At 41.7% G+C, this 14703-nt stretch overlaps 1 protein-coding gene across 4 annotated transcripts in view; it reads right to left on the bottom strand.

Annotated features, from left to right (window-relative positions):
- SPAST (spastin) overlaps positions 1-14235 on the bottom strand; it is a 62553-nt gene extending 48318 nt beyond the window's left edge. For all 4 annotated transcript variants that reach the window (XM_060309090.1, XM_030857997.2, XM_060309089.1 and 1 more), the window contains exon 1: positions 13537-14235. In XM_060309090.1, the coding sequence (XP_060165073.1) occupies positions 13537-13951 (415 nt within the window). In that variant the 5' untranslated portion in view covers positions 13952-14235. The remainder of the gene's footprint in view (positions 1-13536) is intronic.
- Positions 14236-14703: the final 468 nt, after the last annotated feature.

Consider the following 14703-nt stretch of genomic DNA (forward strand, 5'->3'; position numbering starts at 1 on the left):
CCATACACAAAAAAACTTCACGTGACATACAAAAATTAACTTGAAATGGATCACAGACCTAAATGTAAAACCTAAAAATATAAAATTTACAGAAGAAAACATAGACAAAATTCTTTGTGATCTTGGCTTAGGCAGACACTCCTTCGAACATAAAAATCACAAACCTTAAGAGGAAAAAAGTGGGACTTCCCTGGTGGCACAGTGATTAAGAATCCACCTGCTAATGCAGGGGACAGGGGTTCGAGCCCTGGTCTGGGAAGATCCCACATGCCACGGAGCAACTAAGCCTGTGCACCACAACTACGGAGCCTGCACTCCAGAGCCTGTGAGCCACAACTACTGAGCCCGTGAGCCACAACTACTGACGTCCACCCGCCTAGAACCCGTGCTCCACAACAAGAGAAGGCACCGCAATGAGAAGCCCATGCACCACATCAAAGAGTAACCCCCGCTCACCGCAACTAGAGAAAGCCTGCACGCAGCAACAAAGACCCAACACAGCCAAAAATAAATAAATAAATAAATTTTTTTAAAAAAAAGAGGAAAAAACTGATAAGCCCGACTTCATAAAAATTAAAAGATCCTGCTCTTCAAAAGATGGATCCGACAATGTAAAGACAGACCACAGATTGACTGGGAGAGAATATTTGCAAAACGATATGTCTAATAAACGTCTTGTAAGCAGAATATATAGAGAACTCTTACAATGATATTTTAAAAAGTCATTTAAAAATAGTGTGCAAAAGATCAAAACATACACTTTACCAAAGAAGAGACATACATGGCAAATAAACACAAGAAAAGATGTTCAACATCATTAGCTGTTAGGGAACTACAAATTAAAACTCCAAGATTTTAATTTTGAATGGAAAAAAGTTACAAGTCACATTTGCAGGTGTGACTACAAAATGATACAGCCATTCTGGAAGACTTCGGTAGTTCCTCATGACATTAACATATACTTACCACATGACCAGCCCTTCTTCTATGTATTTACCCTAAGAAATAAAAACATCAAAGACCTGTACATGAATGTTTACCAGCTTTATTCATAAGAGCTAAAAACTGGAAACAACCCAGATGTCCATCATTTAGTGAACATATTAACAAATTGTGATACAACCATACATAGACTACTACTCAGCAATAAAAAGAACAAAATACTGATACATGTAGGAACATAGATGAATCTCAAAAACATGCTAAGTGAAAAAAGCCAGACACAAGAGGCTACACACTATATAATGCCATTTACATGACATTCAGTGAAGACAAAACTAGAGGGACGAATCAGATTAGTGATTGCCAGAGGCTAAGGGGGAGGCAAAGGGACGGACTACAAAGAGGCACAAGGGAGATTTTGGGGTGATAAAACATTCAATATATTGAGTGTGGTGATGGTTTACACAGCTCTTTGTCATAACTCACTGAACTATAGATCCCTAAATAGGGTAAACTTTATGTAAATTATACCTCAATAAATCTGATGTTTTAAGAGTGCAATACTCCAACATTTATGTATAAGAACATTTGTTGTGACTTGAATTATAATACCAGAACTAAAATTTTGATTACAAGAGTAAGATTAGAAGAGAAAAACTAGAAAAATATTTTTAAAACATCTGTTTGAAGGGATCAGAGAATTTTCAAAACAGTATGAAAATTACTAAAATTTGGAAGGAGGGGACATTTCACACCCATTAGGATGGCTGTTTTAAAAAATTACCAAAATATGGAAAAGAGAAGAGCCAACAGAGGTGAACCTATGACTTGGGGCACTTTTTTGCTTGAAACAATTGTCAATTCTGAATGCAAATGTGACCAAGAAACTAAGCAGAGCTTTCAGCAGACTCATGGGACTAAGCTGACAAAAAATGAATTCCAGGGCATGCCAAGGAGAATAAGCGGCAATGATTCCAAGATTTTGGTTGGGACCCTGCATCACTGAAGAGTTATGAACTAGGCCAGCCTGTACAAGGGCTGACACCCACACTCAAATCACTTCAGTCTCCTAAATTAGGGGAAACTACAAGCCCATAAGCTCCTACGTGATCATCCTTCTGACTAAATTTTTTTTTAACTTTTGGCCATGCCATGCAGCTTGTGGGATCTTAGTTCCCCGACCAGGGATTGAACCCAGGCCCTGGCAGTGAGAGCGCCAAGTCCTGACACTGGACCGTCAGGGAATTCCCCCTTTTGACTAAATTATGGCAGAAAAATCAAACCTTACAATGGCGTCCAGCACACAAAAGGCCTTCAAGATACTTGAACAGTTCTTAGTTTCCCTTACACATTTCCCTCTTTCCTATATGGGCCCCAACAACATTCAAACTCAACCAACAGACTACATCAAATCAAGAGAAGATTGGGATGGCAGAAACTTACAATGGTTGTAGTGGTAGTTAAAATTAATAGCCAATAATGTGCACTACAAGTGAACTATATAATCTAGGACCAACAACAGCCCAAGAGCCAAATAGAGTCAGCTGCCTGTTTTTGTATATAAAGCTTTACTGGATCACACCCCCTATATGAGAATGTTGAATAGTTTTGAAAGAGCACTTGAAATAATTATTAAATATATACACTAATATGTATAAAATATATAACTAATAAGAACCTGCTGCATAAACAAATAAATAAAATAAAATTCAAAATTCCAAAAAAAGAGAGAAATATTTATTAAATGGTTCAACAAAAAACCAAGAGAATGCAAAAATGGGCAAAGGACTTGAATAGACATTTTTCCAAAGAAGATATGCAAATGGCCAATAAGCACATGAAAAGATGCTTGATATCATAAGTCATTAGTGAAATGCAAATCAAAACCATGATGCAATACCACTTCACATATGGCCATTATTTAAAAAGACAGAGACTTCCCTGGCGGTCCAGTGGTTAAGACTCCACACTTCCAATGCAGGGGCCTCGGATTCGATCCCTGGTTGGGGAACTAGGATCCCACATGCCGCGTGGTGTGGCCAAAAGACGAAAAAATAAAGTAAAAATAAATAAATATAAATAAAAATAAAACAAGCAAATCTTGAAACTAACAAACATGAAGAAATTAGAAAACCTTGTGCACTGGTGCTGGGAATGTAAAAATGCAAAGCTGGGGACTTCCCTGGTGGTGCAGTGGTTAAGAATCCACCTGTCAATGCAGGTGACACGGGTTTGAGCCCCGGTCCGGGAAGATCCCACATGCCGCAGAGCAACTAAGCCCTTGAGCCACAAACACTGAGCCTGCACTCTAGAGCCTGTGAGCCACAACTACTGAAGCCCATGTGCCTAGAGCCCGTGCTCCGGAACAAAAGCAGCCACCTCAATGAGAAGCCCGCATACCGCAACAAAGAGTAGCCCCCGCTCACCGCAAGTAGAGAAAGCACACTTGCGGTAATGAAGACCCAACGCAGCCAAAGATTAAAGAAAATAATTAATTAATTTTTAAAAATATGCTTAAAAAATGCAAAGCTGCTGTGGAAAGCAGTTTGGCAGTCACTCAAAAAATTAAACATAATAATTACCTTATGATCCAGCAATTCTATTCCTAGGTGGATACTCAAAAGTATTGAAAAGGAACTCAGAGACTTGTACACCAATGTTTATAGTAGCATTATTAACAACAGATGGAAACAACCCAAATATCCATCAACAGATGAAGGGATAAACAAAATGTGGTATATACATACAATGGAATATTATTCAGCCTCAAAAAGGGATGAAATCTGTTATATGCTACAAGGCTGATAAACATTGAAATGCTAAGTGAAATGTCAGACACAAAAGGACAGACATTGTATGATTCCACTTATATGAGGTACCCAGAATATGCAAATTCATAGAGACAGAAAGCAGAACAGAGGTTAATCAGGGACTGGGAGGAAGGGAGTATGGAGAAGAGGAAATGGGGAGTTATTGTTTAATGGATGCAGAGTTGCTGTTTGGGATGATGAAAAGCTCTAGAAATGGATAGTGGTGATGGTTACACAGTACTGTGAATGTATTTAATGCCAATGATTTGCAGACTTCAATTGACTAAAATGGCAAATTTTGTTATCTATCTTTTACTACAATAAAAAAAAAATTACTAAATGACCCATTATAGGCAGTTTGCTGCTCCCTGGTATACAGCAATGAAAATGAACAATTACTGCCACAAGTAACCTCAAGGATTAATCTGACAAGCATAATGTTGAGCAAAAGGAGCCATACATAAAAAGAACACATACTGTATGATTTCACTGATAAAGCTCAAGATCAGGCAAAGGTGATTTATGGTGTAAGAAGTTAGGAATTGAAGATACCTTTGTGAAGGGTGGGGAAAGGTAGTGAGCAGAAGGGAGGATGAGAAAGGCAGGCTTCTGGAGTAATATTCTATTTCTTGACCTGGTGGGGTTTCAAACTGCTATGCTCAGTTTAATAATTCATTAAGCAACACACTAACTGTGCACTTTATGCATGCTTTAATAAAAGTGTATTTAAAAACTGAAAAAAATAGAGGAGGAAGATTAAATATATTGAAACGGAAAGTGAGTCCCCATACATTAAGTGAAAAAGGTTACAGATCAGTTTCTATGTAACATGGTTCTTTGCCTCTAATGAATATTTACGTTTATGTAACTAGACAAAATCAGGAAACTTATCAGTAATCATCTCCCTAAGGATAAGATTACAGAAGATTTTCACTTTCTATATCTGTGCATTATTTTAGAGTTGTGTTACTGTACAAGCAACAAAAATACTGATGTTATCCATCTTTAAATGAAGATAATAATAGTGGAGGGACTTCCCTGGTGGTCCAGTGGTTAAGAATCCACCTTCCAGTGCAGGGGACACAGGTTCAATCGCTGGTCAGGGAACTAAAATCCCACATGCCGCATGGCAACTAAGCCCACACGCGCAACTACTGAGCCCACGCACCACAACCAGAGAAGCCTGCACGCCACAACAAAGAGCCCATGCGTGAAACAAAAGATCTCACAATGAAGACCCTGTGTGCTGCAGCTAAGACCCAACACAGCCAAATTAATTAATTAATTTTTTAAAAAGTAAATCTACATTCTGTTTTAAAAAAAAAAAGAATAGCAGACTAATTTGTGAATCATCAACTGAATCTTTTCACTCACATGTTAGTGGTACCCAGATTGCCACAAGAAGGGTCAAAACGTGAGTAGTTTGGGTAGCGAGGTAGGATGTCAGTTTGCAAGTATGTGAGTTAGATGACAGAGATTTAAGTCTTTCTCCATCATTTAATAGCTGTATGACTTTGACAAAGCCTGGCAATTTCTCTGAGTTTTAGTCTCCTTACCTAAAAACAAGATGACATTTCTTTTACCTCATGAGTTGTAGCAAAGATCAAATGAAATAGGGCATGGGATAATACTTTAATAAAGAGATATGTAAAAAATTACCTTTATCATACTTAGTAAATTTGTTAATAAATATAAATCCTTCTACTCCGGAACTGTATGCACTGTTGTATTTTAGCTCATAAAGCCCACTGCTTTTAACTTATCTATTTAGTCCTTCTTAAGCATCATTCTACAAACAATTCCAGGGAGTAAGTACATCCATTTTCCTACACAATTTTTTGCTAGCAACTTGCAAGTGTCACATTAGCGGAATAACGGGTATCTTTAAAAATCTTACAGTACATTTTAATGTGTGCTAATCCACAATAAACCACAGAGACCATGAAGCATCAGACTAACAGCCCCGATTAATTCTCTCATAGTTCACTATCACAGAAAGGATCTTTCTACTCTGTTTTAATTCAGCAAAAAAAGGCCATATTTGCTTTCATGTTCAACCATCAAGGTTTATTTCTGAAGTTAAGATTTATTTTTTCCCATTTAATTGGAAAAGTTTTGAATCCCATGTAAAGGAATCATTACAGTTTTGGACATTTTCTTTAAACCTTAAGAATTTCAATCAATTTGTCTCCTTTAAGTCTTGTTTAATTTACTATGGATGGTAGGTAATTTTAATTTTCTTCTGTGCATTTTTGGTATTTTCCAATTCTCTATCAAGAGCTTGCATTCAGGGCTTCCCTGGTGGCGCAGTGGTTGAGAGTCCGCCTGCCGATGCAGGGGACACGGGTTTGTGCCCTGGTCCGGGAGGATCCCACATGCCGCGGGAGCAGCTGGGCCAGTGAGCCATGGCCACTGAGCCTGCGCGTCCGGAGTCTGTGCTCCGCAATGGGAGAGGCCACAACAGTGAGAGGCCCGTGTACCGCAAAAAAAAAAAAAAAAAAAAAAAAAAAGAGCTTGCATTCATACACGAGTACATACATGAGAATAAAAAATCATTTCATCTCTTTTGTAATAAAAAGCTAGGATACTAAGTGATGCTAAGGGGAGACTTCCATCTGTTTTTTCTGAACAAAGGGTCACAATTAGCAAAAATATTTTTATATCACTCTTCAGATAATACGCCTTCTTCCTCAAATCTCATTTAGACTGTTGCTGTTTCATAAAAAGAGTAGTACAAACTAGGTATCAAGGTTTAACAATGTTCTAACATAACCTCTAGAGGCTGTTAACCTTAAAAGAACTGTAAAATTAATAACAATAGTTTGGGACTTCCCTGGTGGCACAGTGGTTAAGAATCCGCCTGCCAGGGCTTCCCTGGTGATGCAGTGGTTGAGAATCTGCCTGCTAATGCAGGGCACACGGGTTCGAGCCCTGGTCTGGGAGGATCCCACGTGCCACAGAGCAACTGGGCCCGTGAGCCACAACTACTGAGCCTGCACGTCTGGAGCCTGTGCTCTGCAACAAGAGAGCCCACGATAGTGAGAGGCCCACGCACTGCGAAGAAGAGTGGTCCCCGCTTGCCACAACTAGAAAAAGCCCTGGCACAGAAACGAAGACCCAACACAGCAAAAATAAATTAATTAATTAATAAACTCCTACCCCCAACATCTTAAAAAAAAAAAGCATCCGCCTGCCAATGCAGGGGACGTGGGTTCGAGCCCTGGTCCAGGAAGATCCCACATGCTGCGGAGCAACTAAGCCCGTGCACCACAACTACTGAGCCTGTGCTCTACAGCCTGTGAGCCACAACCACTCAGCTCTCGTGCCACAACTACTGAAGCCCATGCGTCTAGAGCCCGTGCTCCACAACAAGAAGCCACCGCAATGAGAAGCCCATGCACCGCAACGAAGAGTAGCCCCCAACGAAGAGTAGCCCCCACTCGCCACAACTAGAGAAAGCCCGTGCACAGCAACGAAGACACAGCACAGCCAAAAATAAGTAAATTAAATAAATAAATTTTTTTACAAGTTTGTAAAATAAATAAATAACAATAGTTCCCATTTTCTGAGGACCTACTATGTGCAGACACTAAGTATTTTACAAACATTATCTCAGTCTAATAATAAGTAACTTGTCCAAGATCCTGTGGAGCCAGAATTCAAATGTCAATTTGGATAAGAGGCACTGCAATTTAAAAAGGATAAAATTAGACTCTCAAACCTGAGATAAAGAAAAGCAGCCCCTGACATCGAGGAGCTGGTACCGTCAACTAAGCCTTGGTGTGACAAGGAAATGACCTGACATTACAACTAAGCCTTGGTGTTCTACTGAGTATAAACAATTCCACAGAACAACAACATCAGACAAGGTCACTCTGTGATCATGATGGATGAAGACAAAAATGAGACCACTCTACAATCATGTCTAAACACAGACAAAATGTGAACATTGGCCAAGCCATGAAACACCAAACATCCCCCTCTTCGGGCTAATGACTACTTCTTAACCAACTGCAGCTTCATCCTCACTCTAGTCTTCTCTCTTTGTGGGTTAGATTTAAGATACTTAATCACAGAATTATCCCCAATTCCTGAAAACATCCAATCCAGAGCAAAACCCTGCTTCCTTCAATCCTCCTTAAAATCACCTAATACAAGCCCAAATTCTGTAAGTTCTTTTTAGCCTTTTCCTGAGATACACCATGGTTCCCCATGGTGTGTGTTCTCTTGGTTACAATAAGTAATAAATCCCACTTGTTCAGCCATGGATGGGTGTTCTAGTGAAAGCTCACTGAAAGGAACTGACAAAATCCACTTAAGAACAACAAACTAATTCTCTCCCTCTCTACTGCAACATAAAATATCTGCAAAAGAACAGAAAGATATGTGAATAAGTATAATGTCTATGCTATACCTATATAGCTGTAAAACACTTACTAGTTCCAAGAAAATTGTGGATTTTGACATTTTTCTTTCCTCACTACCAGAATGAACCACTGAGATGTGAGTGTGCTCAAAGATGTTTTATTCTATAGGATGTCTAGCATGAGCATTTGTTAATAATTCACAAAGCAAGAGAAAAAAAGCCTAGGTCACTGCTTAATACCTTCACTGATCTTATACAGGTCAAGAGAGTGGAAAACGAGTAGAAAAGTAGAGAATCTACACTTTGCCATAATTGAAAAATCCAACTACTATTGGGTAGAGCACAGAGAATAAGATAGTGAAAAAGAGGCAGGAAGGGTTAGGGAAGATCCTTCTTCAATAATTTAATATCCGTTTACTGACTATCCCTTAATTGTCATCAGGATGACTAACAATAATCTTAGGAATCTAGTTACCAGGTGAGTTTTATACAGTTCAACTGTATTCTGTACTAGGAAGAATATAAACTGCAATAAAAATCAGCTAAAAACAGAACAAGGAATGAAGTTCGTAAAAGTGGCTGCCTTTTTGTCTCTTTAGTGCAAATGCCACTAAATATTCTTGAAGAGAAATATAAAGTGTTTATTGTTTATTTAATAAAAAATAATGTTATTCTCTGGGAAAAGTATGATATTATCAGAATGTCCATCCATCAAAATAATTCTTTCCTTGTTCTAATCATTTAAAGCAGAAATTAGGCACAAGAAAATTGTCTGAAATCAATCCTTTCAAAATGGTATCTAATAGTTTTTAGGAATAAAAGAAAGTATACCAAATCTGATACTTCTGATTTCTAATCTCTAGCTTCACCTTCTGAAAATAGATGTGGATAAGCAAGTATTTTGTGTGTTTTAAATAAAGTACTACATTGGATTATATGAAATTATAGTACATGGTAATTAATTTTTTTTAAAAACCTTCCATTTTAAATATAAACTGACTAGGAATAAATAAAAAAGGATTTTATTTAGATAACTTCTATCTTTGATGCCAGATGCTGCAGCCCTATCTTATCCTGAGAAACTGGCTCTCTCTCTTTCATACAATACATTGGGCCCTTACTGTCTGTCAAGTCCTACACACTTGAGGTAACTGAGCCACACCTGAAGAACCTGCACCACTGTGTTACTCAGGAGACCCCAGGCTTGTCTATCAGCAGGAGCCACCCAAAGCATGTTAGGTCATGTTCTGGTTAATCCAAATAACCACTATTACAACCTTCTCTCCTCCCCCAAGTATTCCAAGGGGCCCTTGGAATTAAAAGACAGAGAACCTGCTTCATATAAAACAAACAGGGGCTTCCCTGGTGGCGCAGTGGTTAAGAATCCGCCTGCCAATACAGGCGACATGGGTTCGAGCCCTGGTCCAGGAAGATCCCACATGGCGTGGAGCAACTAAGCCCGTGCGCCACAACTACTGAGCCTGCACTCTAGAGCCCGCAAGGCACAATTACTGAGCCCATGTGCCACAACTACTGAAAACCGCACACCTGGAGCCTGTGCTCTGCAACAAGAGAAGGCACCGCAATGAGAAGCCCGCACACCGCAACAAAGAGTAGCCCCCGCTTGCCGCAACTAGAGAAAGCCCACACGCAGAGAAAAAATAAATTTATTTTTTTAAAAAATTGCTTGGTTTCAGATAAATTTAGGCCTTTATGAAAATTCAGTGTCAAAGTTGAGTATGCCATAAAAAAGAATAAAATTCAAAATAAACAGCCACCTTATAAACCACATTTATGTATTACCTTGTTAAAATAAGATTTAATTTGGCCTTTATTATTTGAAGGCACCAAATGTGTCAATTAACTAATATCACTACAGTCTGAAATAGCCCACTTCACCTGATGAAATAAAGTGGCTTTCAGTATATTTAGAAGCTAGGTCAAGTTTTTAACAGAAAGGGACTGCATGACATTACTAGCCCCTTAATGGTTTGGGGCTAACTACAGAGTTAGGAAACCTTTGAACACTATCCAATTCATTTCAATTTGTTCGTATGTATTTTGATGCAGTAGGAAAGAGGGAGAATAAAATTCTTCTGAAATTAAGTTCTGTATTGTCAAGGATGGCTGAGAGGCAAATAGACTTCAAATGTGAACTCCGGCAACCACTGAATTAAAGGTAAAGTAAAAAAATTTTCAATATGCTAAAGGAAAAATTTGAGATAGAAGAGAACCACGACAACGTAAACTCAGTTTTACTTCACTGTCAAAGGAAAATTAATATAACTAATTTGTTTCGGTTTGATCTAATTTATTTTCTCATATAATGCATCAGTTGTAGAATTCAAACTAGAGTTATCATTGCCTGTTCTGCTGTCCACTTTATAAACTAACTGTATAAATAAATAAAAACCTTTGAATAGAAACATTATCAGCTGAGAGTGAAATACGTGGTACAGAGATTGCTGAGAATATTTACAGTAAATATTTTAAGAGGAATTAAATATAATAGAGGTATATATGTGATACCCAAAGATAAGTCACCAGCATGAAACCCAAGGTCTGAATTCCACTTCCATTACTTACCCCTCACATGGAACTGATTTCTCTTTAAATCTAAGAGTCCAGGATCCTTTTTTTTAATACCTAAGTTTTCCTTGACCTCTTATGCTACCTCCCAACTCCCATCACCCAGTGTTAACAAAATTTCCTTGTCTTTACTGGAATTGATCTACCCTTAAATATATTCCCTCTATTCTAAAACAACTTTTGACCTAGATTAGTAAACTTCAAAGGACTCTATTATAATAAAATAGTGCAATAAAACAGTGCTTCTCTAGGAAGGGATAATGATATGCTTCTTCATCCTCCCTAGGAGATCGTGGATGCTCCTTAGAGATAAAAAATGAAGCAACATGGAGTTCCCTGGTGGCGCAGTGGTTAAGAATCCGCCTGCCAATGCCGGGGACAGGGGTTTGAGCCCTGGTCCGGGAAGATCCCACATGCCGCGGAGCAACTAAGCCCGGGCACCACAACTACTGAGCCTGCAAGCCAAAACTACTGAAGCCCACACGCCTAGAGGCTGTGCTCTGCAACAAGAGAAGCCACCGCAATGAGAAGCCTGTGCACCTCAACAAACAGCACCCCGCACTCGCCACAACTAGAAAAAGCCCACAGGCAGCAACGAAGACCCAACGCAGCCAAAAATAAATAAATAAATATTTTAAATATATATTAAAAAAAGAATGAAGCGATTAAAGACTTCCCTCCCAAAACACATGGTATTTTTTTCTCTTTTTTTTTTGCGGTACGCGGGCCTCTCACTGTTGTGGCCTCTCCCGTTGCGGAGCACAGGCTCCGGACACGCAGGCTCAGCGGCCATGGCTCACAGGCCCAGCTGCTCCGCGGCATATGGGATCTTCCCAGACTGGGGCACGAACCCGTGTCCCCTGCATCAGCAGGCGGACTCTCAACCACTGCGCCACCAGGGAAGCCCGGTATTCTTTTCTTAAATGTGCCTCCTTTGTTTTAAAAATAAATTTATTTATTTATTTGTTTTTATTTTTGGCTGCATTAGGTCTTCGTTGCTGCGCGTAGGCTTTCTCTAGTTGAGGCAAGTGGGGGCTACTCTTCATTGTGGTGCGCAGGCTTCTCATTGTCGTGGCTTCTCTTGTTGCAGAGCATGGGCTCTAGAGCGCAGGTTCAGTAGTTGTGGTGCATGGGCTTAGTTGCTCCACAGCCTGTGGGATCTTCCCAGGCCAGGGATTGAACCCATGTGCCCAGAATTGGCAGGCAGATTCTTAACCACTGCGCCACCAGGGAAGCCCCACGCCTCCTTTCTTCAACGTTCTTAACCTCCACTCTGTCCTTACACTCCAAAACCCATGAATACCTGCCTCTTTCCTTATATCCTACTGCTCAGTCCAAGGCCTCACAAAGGAAATAAGTTTCAACAAAACTGACATTCTAGAACAGTTTCTGGAGTTGGTAGTGGAGACACTACAAATGAACTGCAGATTGCTTTTTTTTTTTTTTTTAAACTAATGGACAATGAAAATGAGTAGTTAGAGGGAAAAGAAGATCTCAGCATACTGGAGTTGGGACAAAAGGAGGGATTTTCAAAATGCTATAAGACTCCTTCTAACTCCATAAAAAAAATTGGCATTAGCAATTAGCATAGGTTTGGAATGACCTGCTTTAATCTTTTGAACCTCAGTTTGTTCATCTGTAAAATGCTGATACTAACAGTACCTTCACCTCACAGGGTAACTCTGAGGACTAAACAGGTAACACATGTAAAGCTAAGAGCACACAGTGCCTAGCCTATAGAAAGACTAAAAAACGTTAGCTTAAAAGAAATCTGAAAGATGTAGTACCCTTGCTTTCATTCAGAAATAGAAATCTTTAAATTTTATTGTAAAATGGTATTATAAATTAATCCTATTCACTCAATTTCTTAAATATTTATTTATTTATTTATTTTTGGCTGCATTGAGTCTTCTTCATTGCTGCAAGTGCAGCCTTCTCATTGCAGTGGCTTCTTTTGTTGTGGAGCACCAGCCCTAGGTGCGCAGGCTTCAGTAGTTGTGGCTTGCAGGCTCTAGAGCGCAGGCTCAGTAGTTGTGGTGCATGGGCTTAGTTGCTCCACGGCATGTGGGATCTTCCCGGACCAGGGATCAAACCCGTGTCTCCTGCGTTGGCAGGCGGATTCTTAACCACTGCCCCACAAGGGAAGTTCTCACTCAATATTTCAATTTAAAAATTTAGAGGTTACCTTGAAATACTTACTTAGATGAGATCAAATTAACCAGGAGCAAAAGTTTTATACTAAAATAGAACTTTACTGAAAAATACTTAGAAGTCATTACATTCATAAAAATGACTGTTATGAAACTTTTAAAAATAGTGCAAATTCAGCTGTAATCATATGCAGCTGTTCCTTTCAAAACTGAGTCACCATTTGTTCTTTTTTTCTGACACTACAGTACTCTGCTTTCACTAAAAGCCTATAACAAGGCACAGCTTCTTCGATATCAAAACCTTTTGGAAAACCTGGCTCAGAGGAAGCCACTCACTGTTTACAGCGCTAGAAAGGATCTGTGTGGTCACTCTAGGACAACTGTCACTGTCACCAGCACGTCTGGGTGTCTCATAGGGACTTGGGTCATGCAGAAGTGTAGGTGTAGGCTAGTGTCTGAAACAAAGTCACCGGCTAGGGTGCCTGAGAGAAGAGAGGTGTTTAACCGAGAATCGTGGAGGATGAGGGTCTAACCCGAGGAAGCAGTCTCACTGGGCAGATCAATTACGGAAGAGCACCGCCGGCTCCCGCAGGAAAGGGACGCAGGTGTTGCCCTCCCTCGTCGACCCCACCGCTTTCTTCCCGGCGCCGCCGCCCCCTCCCCCCAGGCCCCCAGTTACCTTTCTCGTCCTCATCGATGCGCAAAGCAACGGAGATATACTCGAAGGCCTGCTTGTGGAAGGCTCGGACGCGCTCGGCCTCCCCGCCTGGCACTGGCGCCGGGGGCGAGGCCGAGGCCGGCGCCGGCGCGGCCCCGGAGCTCCTCTTGGCGGCCATGAGGGCGCGGGAGAAGCGCTGGCAGAGCCACACGAAGAGGAGCCCCAGGTGGAAGGCGACCAAACGCAGCAGCGCGAAGCCTACGAACAGCGGGTAGGAGAAGTAGTACAGGTTTCGCTTATGCGGCGATTGGGGCGAAGGGGCCGGCCTTGGGGCGGGGCGGGAGGGGGCCAGGCAGTGGGGCGGAGGCCTGGGAGGCACCGGGCTGCTGGGGCCGCCGGAGCCTTTCTTCTTCCCTCGTCCACCCGGAGAACTCATTCACAGCTCCCACTGCCGCCGCCGCCATAACCCGCCTCCCGCAGACCGACGGCAGCCAAGCGACGGCGGCGGCCCCTGGGACGGCAAGGGCCACAGACCCCCACGCGCCCGCCGGTCCCAGGAGCTCGGCACCCCGGCGCGCTGCTCTCCAGCCCCGCCCCTTTCTCCTTGCTCGGCCAGGAGCACAACCCCTTCTCCTCCTCCTGCGGTCGGTAGCTCCTGCCCCTCCCTCTCTGTCCTCTCAGCCGCTCGGTAGCTCAGAACCGCGGCCGGGCGCGCACGCGTACGCGCACGCCCTCCCGAGTCTTTCTCAGGCGCGTGCGCACACGCCGCCGTCTTTGTTGCCCTGAGCTCTTAGTGCGCGTGTGCGGCTCCCGCCACTCCGTCCCTTCCCCATGGAACTACATTTCCCAGTGCGCAGTTCGGCCTACGTCTGCCATAGGGACCGGTCGCTCAGTCGACTTCGCTGACCCTGGGAGCTCTTTAGCAGGGAACTTAGGCTATCAACTCACTGGAGGGACCGCTGCAGCCTGCGGTCGCTCGGCTACTTCTCAGGGCCATCTTACGGTGTCATAGTTTTCTTATATTTCTTTCAGCATTTTCTGCCAGGTCTTCCGCAAAGGCTGGTTGATCTGAGTTCCATCACAGAAGTAATGGGTCCCAATTTAGTAATTATTATGAGAGGACAGCAGTTGTAGAGGCGTACAAAAACTTAAGGTCACCGAAAACGAAACTGTTAGCTCATTGTGATG

Source organism: Globicephala melas, chromosome 12 (assembly GCF_963455315.2).
Source record: "Globicephala melas chromosome 12, mGloMel1.2, whole genome shotgun sequence".
NCBI classification, from domain to species: Eukaryota; Metazoa; Chordata; class Mammalia; order Artiodactyla; family Delphinidae; genus Globicephala; species Globicephala melas.